At 41.1% G+C, this 13,203-nt stretch overlaps 1 protein-coding gene across 1 annotated transcript; it reads left to right on the top strand.

Annotated features, from left to right (window-relative positions):
• The first annotated feature begins 10,061 nt into the window (after positions 1 to 10,061).
• Positions 10,062 to 10,939, top strand: LOC138739546 (mid1-interacting protein 1-B-like). The gene has a single exon (XM_069891840.1). It carries the CDS (start codon positions 10,126 to 10,128, stop codon positions 10,537 to 10,539), a length of 414 nt encoding a protein of 137 aa, XP_069747941.1. The 5' UTR covers positions 10,062 to 10,125; the 3' UTR covers positions 10,540 to 10,939.
• Positions 10,940 to 13,203: the final 2,264 nt, after the last annotated feature.

The raw sequence follows: 13,203 nt of genomic DNA on the forward strand, positions 1-13,203 counted from the left end.
AAACTTCAAATGTGAAATACGCAATACTACCCTAGAAGAGAGCTAGAAGTTCCAAACAGAAACCTGCTGTAGAGTTCTGAGTGTAAATTCACCTGCAAACCACCAGTAAATTTGAAATTAAACTCAAAAGCAAACAATATTAAATGAGAAACGGGTGGAAATTTACAAGGTTGTATAACATTATCAAGCTGGAATTGTCAGAATCTGTGAACTGGGAGCTGGAAAGTGAATGTTGCTTTGCAGATTCCAGAATGAGAGAAGGGGAAACAGTAGAGGAATGGAAACACCTCTGAAGATATCTTCTTCGATTCATTTTCATTGGTCACTGCCATTATTTAGATCTTGGATTTCACGATAAAGGAGTACACTTTCCATTTCAAAATATAAAAATCTATATAGTTTTATATGTAACTGTATAATATTACAAGAATAATAAATAATTATAGAATCCAGGGATTTTATTAGAGCCCATCAATGGGTCTCTCTCTGCCTCTCTCCCATTCACTCTTTTTCACAAATACACTCACTCAGATATAGACATTCTTTGGCTTGGCTTTGCGGATGAAGATTTATGGAGGGGTAAATGTCCACGTCAGCTGCAGGCTCGTTTGTGGCTGACAAGTCCGATGCGGGACAGGCAGACATGGTTGCAGCGGTTGCAGGGGAAAATTGGTTGGTTGGGGTTGGGTGTTGGGTTTTTCCTCCTTTGTCTTTTGTCAGTGAGGTGGGCTCTGCGGTCTTCTTCAAAGGAGGTTGCTGCCCGCCGAACTGTGAGGTGCCAAGATGCACGGTTTGAGGCGAGATCAGCCCACTGGCGGTGGTCAATGTGGCAGGCACCAAAAGATTTCTTTAGGCAGTCCTTGTACCTCTTCTTTGGTGCACCTCTAACACGATGGCCAGTGGAGAGCTCGCCATATAACACGATCTTGGGAAGGCGCAGTTGGATCTTCAACAGCATGGATTCGATGCTGTCGGCCTCTGCCATCTCGAGTACTTCGATGTTAGGGATGAAGTCGCTCCAATGAATGTTGAGGATGGAGCGGAGACAACGCTGGTGGAAGCGTTCTAGGAGTCGTAGGTGATGCCGGTAGAGGACCCATGATTCAGAGCCGAACAGGAGTGTGGGTATGACAACGGCTCTGTATATGCTTATCTTTGTGAGGTTTTTCAGTTGGTTGTTTTTCCAGACTCTTTTGTGTAGTCTTCCAAAGGCGCTATTTGCCTTGGCGAGTCTGTTGTCTATCTCGTTGTCGATCCTTGCATCTGATGAAATGGTGCAGCCGAGATAGGTAAACTGGTTGACCGTTTTGAGTTTTGTGTGCCCGATGGAGGTGTAGGGGGGCTGGTAGTCATGGTGGGGAGCTGGCTGATGGAGGACAGACTTCCAGGCCAAACATTTTGGCAGTTTCGCAAAACAGGACGTCAAGCGCTGAATGGGCAACTAAAGCGGCATCGTCTGCAAAGAGTAGTTCACGGACAAGTTGCTCCTCAGATTGAAGAGACTGCCATCCATGCGGGCCGGATGTAAACAGCGTCTTCATTGTTGAGGTCTTTCATGGCTTGGTTCAGCATGCTGAAGAAGATTGAAAAGAGGGTTGGTGTGAGAACGCAGCCTTGCTTCACGCCATTGTTAATGGAGAAGGGTTCAGAGAGCTCATTGCTGTATCTGACCCGACCACCCACATTCACACATCCTGTCTCTCACACACATCCACTCTGTCACACATTCTTTTACACTCTTCATATACTATCACATTTTCTCACAATTTCACACACACATACACACTCACTTTTCACACACACTCTCTCACACCTCCTTTATGCCACTCAACAGACACTCTCTCCCACATGCATTCCCTCTCTCACACACCCTTCGCCCCTGCCATCTCTCTCAGACTCTCTGTCAACTTACACATACTTATACACAATCTCTCTTATACACACATTCAGTCCCCCACTCTCTCTCTCACACTATCACACATATACACACACACATATGTACATATACATGTGTATACAGATGTGTGTGTATATATATATATATATATATATAGTATATATGAATGTATATATACATATTATACACACATGTATATACATAAATGAATGAGTGTGTGTGTATAGGTACAAGCGTGTATATATACAAATACACATCTATGTACACACACACACACACACACACACACACACACAGAGTCACCCAATCCCCTGCCAATACAACTTGATAAAATTTTACATTTGCCTTCAAAGGAACAGATAAAACAGTCATCACATTAATCAAGGGAAAACCCAGTCTTTTCCAGTTTTCTGGTCACTTGTTTGCTCTCATGTCTGGGGAGATTGCCCACTGGGAAACATTCAGCAGATCGAGATTTAAATTTGGCATTTAGCAATGATCATTTGCATGACACATAATCCTGAGAGGGGTTGAGATACTAATGTTTCTCCATGAGGGGGGCAATCTTAAATACACAGCACAATATTAGAACAAGGAATCACACATTTAAAACTAATTCCTCCTTTTAAGGGATTATGAATCTTTGAACCCTTTATCCCAGAGAGAACAGAAGGCTAAATCACATGCAGTTTTCAAGGCTGTTAAGTGGAATTGAAACCAAGATCAGATCAGCCATGATCTTATTGAACAACAGAGTCCAGTCATGACAATATTTAACCTGCTTTTGCACCTGAATCTTAGTTCCTGTTGTGTGAGATTTTGAATGAATTGATTAAAGTGGAACTTTAAGAAATAAAGCATTACAGACTAGCAGCGTGGTGCACTTGTTATCCTTTGGTAAGAACATCAGTTAATTGGAATTGCAAAATAATGACTTCTGTATTGTGATCTATTAATGTTTGAGATCACCATGTAGAAATGACAGTTTGGTGATGGTTTAATTTTAATGACAGGCAATGAATCTCAAAGGCAGAACATCTGCTTGTGATACAAGTTCCCAACTTTTCTGATTTCCAGCAAAGTGAAGAATTTGTAAATGCCTATAATTTGGCTGAGAGTTGGAATATCTCACATTAGCAAAATCTTTTGATACCTAAAAATATCCTGGAAGAACAACCGTTTCGAATGGAATTAACTGTAATAAGATAAACATCTAAAGAAGCACTGGAATATGACAACAAGCAACTGTGAAGGTTTTTTTTGCCGGAATTTAAATACTATAGTTGGATTCAAATGTTAGAGAAAGGGAGGATTTTGAACTGTATGGGAGCTACCCTTGGTTAAGCAGAGTTTACTTTAGGACAAACTGCTTGTGATCACTGGAAAGAATAAATACTTGTTATTTTTCCAGTTGCCAGGACAAGGCAGAGTTGGGATTGGACGGTGACTGTGGAGCGATGTTTAGCACAAAGGATTACAAAATTTGACGGTACACATAGGGAGGAGGTAGAAGAAGAAGCATGCAAAGCAAAATGGCACAAGCTAACAGAAAAGAACCTTATAATTAGATGAGGTAAACAAAAGTGGCAGTGTGAATGTGAAGTAATCAGAATCAGTGATTAGTATTGTGCAACTTTTGTTGGTCACTAAACTATGACAAAGAATCACATATTGCATGATTCTGCTTATAAATCCTATACTGAGCAGGCAGAACCACACCACAATCCCCAGATTAGCCAGCTGACAATAATTTCTGGCACTCAAAAAATATTCAGAAACATTACAATTTAATGAATTAAAAAGTTTAATTATTTATTGAATAATAGAGACACAAGTATTTGGAGTATAAATGTGTTTTGAATACTTCCAAATAAACCCAAATTATTTTTAAAATTCTACAAGCAGCAATACTCATCCCTCACAAGCCGTTTCTTCCACTGTGACAGGTCCAGCTGGCTCAGTTTGTTCAACCAATTTCCCATCAGACGTGCTGCTACAACTCTGCCCTTCACCTCTGGATGCCCACTGTTCCAGCGTTAACTCCACAGGGAGTTAGTTCCGCGTTGGAGCACAGTTGAGGGAAACCATCACAAGCAGCTCTGGCCAAGACCTGGGGGATCCCAAATTTGCTGGTGCTTTGTGTGGATCTGCCATCATATTTCCTCGCCAATGCCCAATGAAAACATGGAGATGGCATAAGCATGTTGAATGGTGGCAGAATTGAGATTGGAAGGAACTAGTGCTGAATGATGGGTTTTTAATGAAGCAAAATAATATTAATGGGAAAGGCAATATCCCACTGGTCGTGACAAATGCCCAGATCCAGATGATTTCCACCCCAGGATACTAGATGAGATGAGGTAAGAGATGGGCAGCACGGTTAGTGTAGCAGTTAGCACAACGCTGTTGCAGCCCAAGTGACCCGGGTTTGAATCTGGCACTGACTGTAAGGAGTTTTTGTGTTTTCCCCATGTCTCCAGGTCTCCTGGTTTCCCCCCACCCTTCAAAGTGTACAGGGGTTTTAGGTTAATTGAATGTAAATGGGCGGCAAGGACTTGTGGGCTGAAAGGACCTGTTATCATGTAGTATATCTAAAAAAAACATGTTTATTGTCATATACATAAGTACAATGTATAGATGGACTAAATTTCTTACTTGCTGCAGCCAAACAGATACGTAAAATACACCAGGTTCAAGTGCATATATTAAATTACCGCAATATGCCAAGACAGATAAGGAGATCATAAATATAAAAGGATAGATAGATAGATAAATGTTCATAGTTGCAGTTAGTGCAAAAAAAAGGTGGTTTCAATAGTGCAGATGGATCTTTGGTGGTCTGGAGTAGTTTATGGTTAGGGTTCAAGACCCTGTTAGTTGTTGGATAAAAACTGTTCTTGAACCTGGAGGTGCTGGAATTCAAGCTTCTGTACCTTCTGCCTGAAGAGAGCAGTAAGGAGGCCGTTACAATGCTGATGGGGGTCCTTTATGATGCTGGCTGCCTTCTTGAGGCAGCATCGCACATGAATGTTTTTCAAAGGAATTAAGCGACATTAATTGCTTAACGATACCTTTTTTTCCCCAAAGTTATTTGGCTTCATTTAGTTGGGAAACATCTGCATGTCACTTTGCTGCTTTAAGAAAAGCAGGAGGAGAAGCCGATGAAGTACGACTAGTTAGGTTGACATGTTATCAGAAAATTGTTTGTGCTGTTACTTGGAACACCTCCCATTAACAAGATCTCCAAGCATTAGGGACCAGAGAGCTTTAAAAAGAGCAGTTGGCCAGAAAGAGCCTGCATGGATTGTAAACAGTAGCTAGTAGGCTGGCCTTTCTTTGCGGAAGAGCCTGAAGAAGTGGGTAAGGGAAAGTCTATGGGTGTAATTTATGCAAAATTCAAGATTTAATTTTGGTAACTGCTAAAGCAGCCTATTGAAGGAAATGATTGACCTAACTGGGATGTGAAGGGTTTGATCTTGACCTTGGGCTCTGAAGGAAAATGTGGGTACAATGAGAACAATTGGTGGTGGTGGCCCAGGCAGTTGTGGATACGACGATAGATACTGTGGTTGTAGGGGGTGGGGAACAGAGGGAGCTACATTGGAGAAGGCAATGTGATCCACAACCACTCACTGTCTCTGAACATAGAACAAAGAACACTACAGCACAGTACAGGCCCTTCGGCCCTCGAAGTTGTGCCAACCTAACGTCCCACTTTCCAACTGTTCTCTTGCGTGCAACATTGTCACTTAATGCTTTTCTGTAAGTTTCTTTCCAATTGCTCTCTCCATCATCTCTGCTGGGAACTTGTTCCAGATGCTCATTATCAAAGGGACTTCCTTTTCTGCTTGGCACTGAAGCATGGTCACTCTTTGCTCCAAAATAAATCCAAAAAAGATCTGGTTGAATAGCAACAGGTGCAGAGCAGATAATAGGCAGGTGTTTAAATGGACAGCAGAAGAACGCAAGAAATAGGAGCAGGTGTTGGCCATGTGGCCTGTCAAGCCTCCTCTGCCATTCATTGAGATCTTGACTGATCTGATGATAGGCTCACCTCCATCAACCTGCCATTTCCCCATATCCCTGAATTCCCCTACGATGTAAAAATCTATCCAACCTTGTGGTGATGAGTCGTATCGTGCAAGGAACTGGGCAGGAGCTACAAATGTTCAACGTGTTATAACTCACATGGATGACGATGGATGATCCATGTTTGTCAATGACACAAAACTAAGTTGCTGCTCTTCAAAGTGCGGGTAGAGGCATCAAACGGCAAAGATTGCACACAACTGTAAAAGGATAAGTGCAAACTTGAAACAATGTAAAGATACCAAACATTATTATCACAGCATTAAACAGGTTCAATGTAACATAACATAACATAACAATTACAGCACAGAAACAGGCCATTAGGCCCTTCTAGTCCGCACCGAACAAAACACCCCTTTCTAGTCCCACCTCCCTGCACAATGCCCATAACCCTCCATCTTCTTCTCATCTATATACCTGTCCAACCTTTTCTTAAATAATACAATTGACTCCGCCGCCACTATTTCTCCCGGAAGCTCATTCCACACGTCTACCACTCTCTGAGTAAAGAAGTTCCCCCTCATGTTACCTCTAAACCTCTGCCCCTTAATTCTTAACTCATGTCCTCTTGTTTTAATCTTTCCTCCTCTTAACGGAAATAGTCTATCCACATCCACTCTGTCTATCCCTTTCATAATCTTAAATACTTCTATCAAATCCCCTCTCAACCTTCTACGCTCCAAAGAATAAAGACCTAATCTGTCCAATCTCTCCCTATACTCTAGATGCTTAAACCCAGGTAACATTCTGGTAAACATTCTCTGCACTCTCTCCACTCTGTTTATATCCTTCCTATAATTAGGTGACCAGAACTGCACACAGAACTCCAGATTAGGCCGCACCAACGTCTTATACAATCTCAACATCACCTCCCAACTCCTATATTCCATGCAATGATTGATAAAGGCCAGCATACTAAAAGCCTTCTTCACCACCTTATTCACGTGAGTTTCTACCTTCAGGGAACGATGTACCGTTACTCCTAAATCTTTCTGCTCTTCCTAATTCATCAATGCTCTCCCATTTACCACATATGTCCTGTTCTGATTCTTCTTACCAAAATGAAGCACCTCACACTTATCAGCATTAAATTCCATCTGCCATTTTTCAGCCCACTTTTCTAAGCAGCCCAAATCCCTCTGCAATCCTTGAAAACCTTCTTCATTATCCACTATTCCACCTATCTTAGTATGTTATAAAAGCTACTGGTCTGGAAATTTAATGGAATCTATTGAAATTTGTTGAATGGTTGGTACACAGCAAGCCAATGAACCCTTTGTATTTTTTTTATATTCTGTTCCATCATATGTGGAATTATCTCAGTTTATCAAGTCATCAAATTTTTTGACTGATTGTACAACTCAACAAAACAACATTCTCCTTCCTTGATGCAAAACACAGAGGCACACAACCTGACATAACAGACATACAGGCAAACAATATATATGCAGGAAAAGTATTCATGTACACAAATAAATAAATAAATATTGTTTTGTAAAAGTGAGATTCTTGGATGGTAAGTGTGACCAGTTCCTTTGGTCGTTCAGCATTCTCACTGCCTGCGGGAAGAAGCTGTTCCTCAGCCTGGTGGTGCGTGCTCCGATATTCCTGTATCTCTTTCCCAACGGGAACAGCTAAAAGATGCTGTGTGCAGGGTGGAAGGGATCCTCAATGATTCTGCCTCAGCAATATAATCGTAAATGGATACTGGCAGCATGTCCTTTAATCCAGCCCTTCCCAACGGGGGCTCAACTGCTCCCCTAAGGGCCACAGCACATTTAAGTCAGAGCCTCGTTTTCTTTTCACCTCATAGCAAATATTTTTTTTAATATGGTCAGTAGATGTACGAAAGGAACCAAAACTTGATTGCTTCATAAACTTTGAGCATTGTCCTAAGGGAACCATGGCCAAACAAAGGTTGAGAGTAGTTGAAGCTGATTTACATTCAAACTTCAGCACAGCTTCATCAAATATTCTTAGAACATGTGGAGTAACTTCTTTCAATGTGTGTGATCTAAAAGTGTTTCATATTGGTTGGTGCTTTCTCAATTAAGTTGGTGCGCTCTCACATTTCGCGGAACAATGTATATCCGTATTGTTGCCTCAACTTGCATTTTGAAGCAGTTGAACTTTCTAAACCTTTACAGAATTCTGTACTTGGCTCATTAGGGATATGAGAAACATACAACTCAGCACTCTGCAATCATTAACCTGACTAGATATGGGTCTGAAATATCTCAAGAGTGGGTGCTATTTGAAATATTTATTTTTTCAAAATGTTATAAATGAACTGGAATAACACCAATCATTTCCTTAGTTACTTCACTCCTGCCAATCTGATAAGTAATGGATTTCAGGCTTAGAGATAATCGGCATGGCTTTGTTGAGGGATTCTTACTAAAATCCATATACACCACATTCACCACCTTCATCAATTTGTTTTATCACCTCCTCGAAAAACTAGAGGCATACAGGAGACTGTAGGTGTTGGAATCTGAAGATAAACACACTCTCCTGGAGGAACTCAGAGGGCAAAGCAGCTTTTCCTCCACCAGGAGAGTGTTTAAATTGATAAAACCATAATCATATAACCATATAACCATTTACAGCACGGAAACAGGCCATGTTGGCCCTTCAAGTCCGTACCGATTCACTTGAACAAAAAACCTCATTTCTTTTTCATCGCTAGATTAATATTTGAATTGAAGTTCAGCTCTGTACTTCAGTAATTGCACCATTGGTTCTGCTTGATGTTTCTAATGAAAAAAAAAGGTGGCCTGCTATAGCTGCCGCTGGTGCAGAGGTGGGAGAGCGGAGGGTGGAGACCCAGTGTTTCTCCACAGGGTCCTACTGACTGGTCATGATGCCAATGGCTCTGAACAGACATTAAATGGCCTGTCAAAAGAGGTGATTTTTTTTTTAATCCTGCAACCTCGGGGTCTGTGCCCAAGATTGCACCGCCTGTTTTGTGCAGCATACTACGAGAGGCTGCAGACTCTAGGTGAGCACCAGACTGATGCAGGGCATCAGAAGCGGGGAGAACACCTCTCGTTGAGAAGGGGAAGCATAGGTGATGAACCTGCAGGACACTGACCATAGTAGCGAACCAGTGAGGGGCTCAATGGCTGATAGGACCCACACAGGTTGCGGGTTGTTTGCAACTTACAGTCAAAATATCTACACAGCCTGCAGGCTGCTGGCAACGTGGTTGAAGGATCGACACAGGCTGTGGTCTGCTGGTGGCTTGGTGTCAAAGGATCTACTCAGGCTGCGGCCTGCTGATGGCTTGGTGTCAAAGGATCTACTCAGGCTGCGGTCTGCTGGTGGCTTGGTGTCAAAGGATCTACTCAGGCTGTGGTCTGCTGGTGGCTTGGTGTCAAAGGATCTACACAGGCTGTGGGCTGCTGGCAACTTGCGATAGAAGGATCTGCACAGGCTGCGGGCTGTTGGAGTTTGGCTCATGGGAACCAGGTATCAGAACCAGGATTCCCCCTTCCCTCTCCCCCCAGCAGACTGTTGATCCACTGCCATATATGATAAATCTGCACCTGTCATGTTTGGCATGGGCCAGATTGCAGAAATTTGAGTATACAGAGAGGCTGGAAATTACCAATGGCCTGCACTATCTATTAAGAAATAAAATGCATATAAAAGAAATAATGGGACCCTCATCTGCAGTGGACTGAGAATGAAAAGAACATAAAACTAATAACTTTCAAGCATCCTATTCTTATAATTAACCAAATTTGTTCAAGGTATCCCTGACTTGCAGGACAAAGTTAAATATTCAACTTTGTGTTGATTTAAACCTTTGGGATGATTTTGTCCCATAATAGTCACACCACTTGTATGGTATTGAGCAATCTGCTTCAGCAGATCAATGCACCAAAGTTATAGTTAGACAAAGCATAGAATTTATCAGTTGCTATGACATTACTGGACGATTGCATGCAGAAACCAATCCAAATCAAACACTGATCTGCGGAATGTCAATGCTCACGTGACTGTTAAACTGAGCAGAAAAAAATGGATTGAACTCAAATTGCATTGCACCATATCCTGAGGGAATAAAGAGAGTAATTTACCATCCAGGTTTGCTGTTTTACATCCAGTTGTCTCAGCACTGTACAGCAAGCACCATGCAGTTCTTAGCTGCTCAACATCAAAAGAATTTCCTCGTTACTGCTTTGAGCAAATATTCATCTGCAGTGAACAATATGGAGCAAACAATTATGTTTCCCAGTCTTCTTCAAGATATTCCTATGGATGATCACATTGAAACTCAAGATGACACGTGCAATTACCATAGCATGTATGAATGCTATATCTTGCTGAAATCCATCAAGAACACTGTGGAAAGTAGCAAGCTGCCTGTAGAACATTTGAAACGAAAGATCAACAATACCTGTGACTTGGAAAATGAAGATGAGGCAAACTTAGAGAAGCTTCTCTACATCCACGTGAAGGGGCTCCATGCGGTGTTGAATACATTGACCAACAAAGCCAACATCCTGACGAGTAGATACAAGGACAAGATTGGACTTTCTTCATAGCACGACCAGAAAATCATTCAACTGACATCGAATAGCCTGAAAAACAGCTTTGGAGAAAGTCGGTAACTTGTACTTCTTGACTGAATAAAACATTTGAAAGAAAACAACATAATACTGATGAACGCGGTTGACTAATGATGAAGAAAGTGTCTACCACTGTATGTCTTTGGTTGAGCAGTGTTTTTTTGCAAACATGACAGAATGTGCAGTGCTGCATGTATCTTAACTGTCCCATTGAGACATACATTTTGCAATAAATATTTTGGAACTGTGTATTAAGATCATCATGTACTTTCCAACTGTTTACATGCAAAAATAATTTTCAGAAATCTAGTTGATCATAAATATGAACAATTTTCATCATTTCTCATTTATGACAAAAATAAATGTATACAAATTATTTCAGATTTGTGCTTTTACTTTTTCTTTCCCTTGGGGGTAAGGAAGGTTCAGATTTTAATGAAGGATGAGTTTAGATCGGGTAAACGAGAGAAGCTGTTTTCATAAGTAAATGATTCCAGGATGGGGATACAGATAAAGTGTTTAGTTTGTTTATTTTTTAAACGATGAGCACAGTTTACAGAGTATAGGATTACAATACAAAGGAAGATTAATTCACACCAAACAAGGGCAGTTTTTGGGATTCAATCAGAATCCTGACAGCTGTAGGAAGAAGCTATGTTTAATCCTGTTCCTGTCTGCTTTCACACACTGATGGGAGGACGGAGAAGAGAGTGGGTTTGTGGTGTCTTTCAGATTGTTGGGTGTCAGTCCTTGATAGACACAGATGGAGTTCGTGGAGGGGAGGAAAGTTTTCGTTGTGTTCTGAGCTAGATTCACGACTTTCTTTTGATCTTTGAGCTGTGATGCATCCAGGAAGTAAGTACGCTTTCAATGGTGCCCCTGGAAAAGGTGTTGAGGGATAAGGGAAATATGTTGAACTTCCTTTGTTTTTGATGAATGTAGAGGTGCTTTTTTGACCGTTGTGTAGATGTGCTTGTTCCAGTTCAGGTCATTGGAAATATTTATTCCCAACAAATTAAAGGTATTTACTCTTTCTACTTCAGTACCATTCATTTCAATGATTATCTTGGCACCATGCCTCTAGACATTCAATCTTTTTTCTATATTCTGACTCATGATTTCTTGCTTAATCTTGAGGTAGCTTCAAGAATATAGCATTTCATCAGTTAACTGTACAATCTGTTTCATTGCTCTAGGTAAATTGTTTACTTACACATGGGCATAAGATTCTTAACAACCCTTTATTTTTGGAACTGTTACATTAAAATTAATCACTACTGTAAACACCGTACAATGTTTGAATGCTCACCAGCAATGCCGCTCAGTTGGAGTCATGTCCAGTTTTATTTCTGTAATAGGAGGCAGATGGTCATGTTGCCCAAATTTGTCGAAGGTCTTCCCCAGTTGGTCTTGGTGATGAGTACACTGGAATGTTATTTGTTCTTTAAAACTACCAGGTAGCAGTTAGAACAGCACAATTACAATGCCACGTTCAAATCTGGCACTGTCTTTGAGGAGTTTGTATGTTCTCCCCATGTTTATGCAGGTTTCCTCTGGGTGATCTGGTTTTCTTCCACGCTTCAAAATGTACAGGACCTGTAGGTTATTTTAGTGCGCAGGTTCGTGGACTGGAAGACCCTATTAATGTGCCGTATGTCTAATTTTTTTAAAAAAAAGAACCATAAGAGCCAATCTGCTTCAGTCTGTAAATGATTCTATGCATGGAGACGACGGACCAGCCCACAAAATGGCCAACGGACCCAGTGACCGGGCTGGCCTGGGAGTGACACTGGCCATCGTCCCAGGTGACCTCCCACACGGTGGGAAGATGGGGAACTCTGGCGGGAACGCCGGTCAATCCCAGGTCGGCGCTCCAGTGACGCGGGGCCCTGACCCATATAAATGAGTCAGCCAGAGCAATAAACCAGTCTCGTTTTCCAAGGTATTGGTGTGTGCATCGTTCTTCTTCACATTCGCAGAGCATGAATGCTGCACTACAGCACAAAAACTGCTTTTTGGAGAAAAAGGAAATTCAAAACATATCCCTGGTGTTAAACATCATTTAAATCATGAGAAAACAACTCTTGCCCAATTTAAATAATAAATGTACAATTGAGTTTTAAAATTTAATTTCTTATTGTCACGTGTACCAAAATAACAGTGATTTATTACAAGGGCAATATATTGATTTGGAGGAGAAAGAAGGAGACCGGGGCCAAAAATAAAACAAGTCGGAGTTAAATTTGGGAACTTTATGAATTATTTGTTCCATTATGCTTGGAATCTCCAGCCCAGCATTTTAAACACAGGAAATTAGTTTTCCACCAAAAAGGAACAATTAATCACAAAATTGAACTAGACATTCAAAATTAGGGTTAGGGTTAGGTTTAGTCACTAAAAAAACCCTTTGAACTGAACCTCAAAGTTTGACTGATGTAAATTACATTCAGAACTTCCATAAGATAATCAAAGTTTAACATGTGAGCAAGGACAGGAGAGGTTTCAAAAGCTTTAATGTACACGAGGAATACCATAGGTTGAGCTATTTAGTAAATAGTAGACTAGATTCCCTTCAAGTATCTACACATCCCTAATATTTTATTTACCACTGCAGAGAGTGGATATCAGGTCTGGAAATAG

This window comes from Narcine bancroftii, chromosome 7 (assembly GCF_036971445.1).
Source record: "Narcine bancroftii isolate sNarBan1 chromosome 7, sNarBan1.hap1, whole genome shotgun sequence".
In the NCBI taxonomy this organism is placed as follows: Eukaryota; Metazoa; Chordata; class Chondrichthyes; order Torpediniformes; family Narcinidae; genus Narcine; species Narcine bancroftii.

Bases quoted from the DNA above. Each gene is read 5' to 3' on its own strand.
- LOC138739546 (XM_069891840.1), top strand. From the start codon at position 10,126: ATGCAGTTCTTAGCTGCTCAACATCAAAAGAATTTCCTCGTTACTGCT.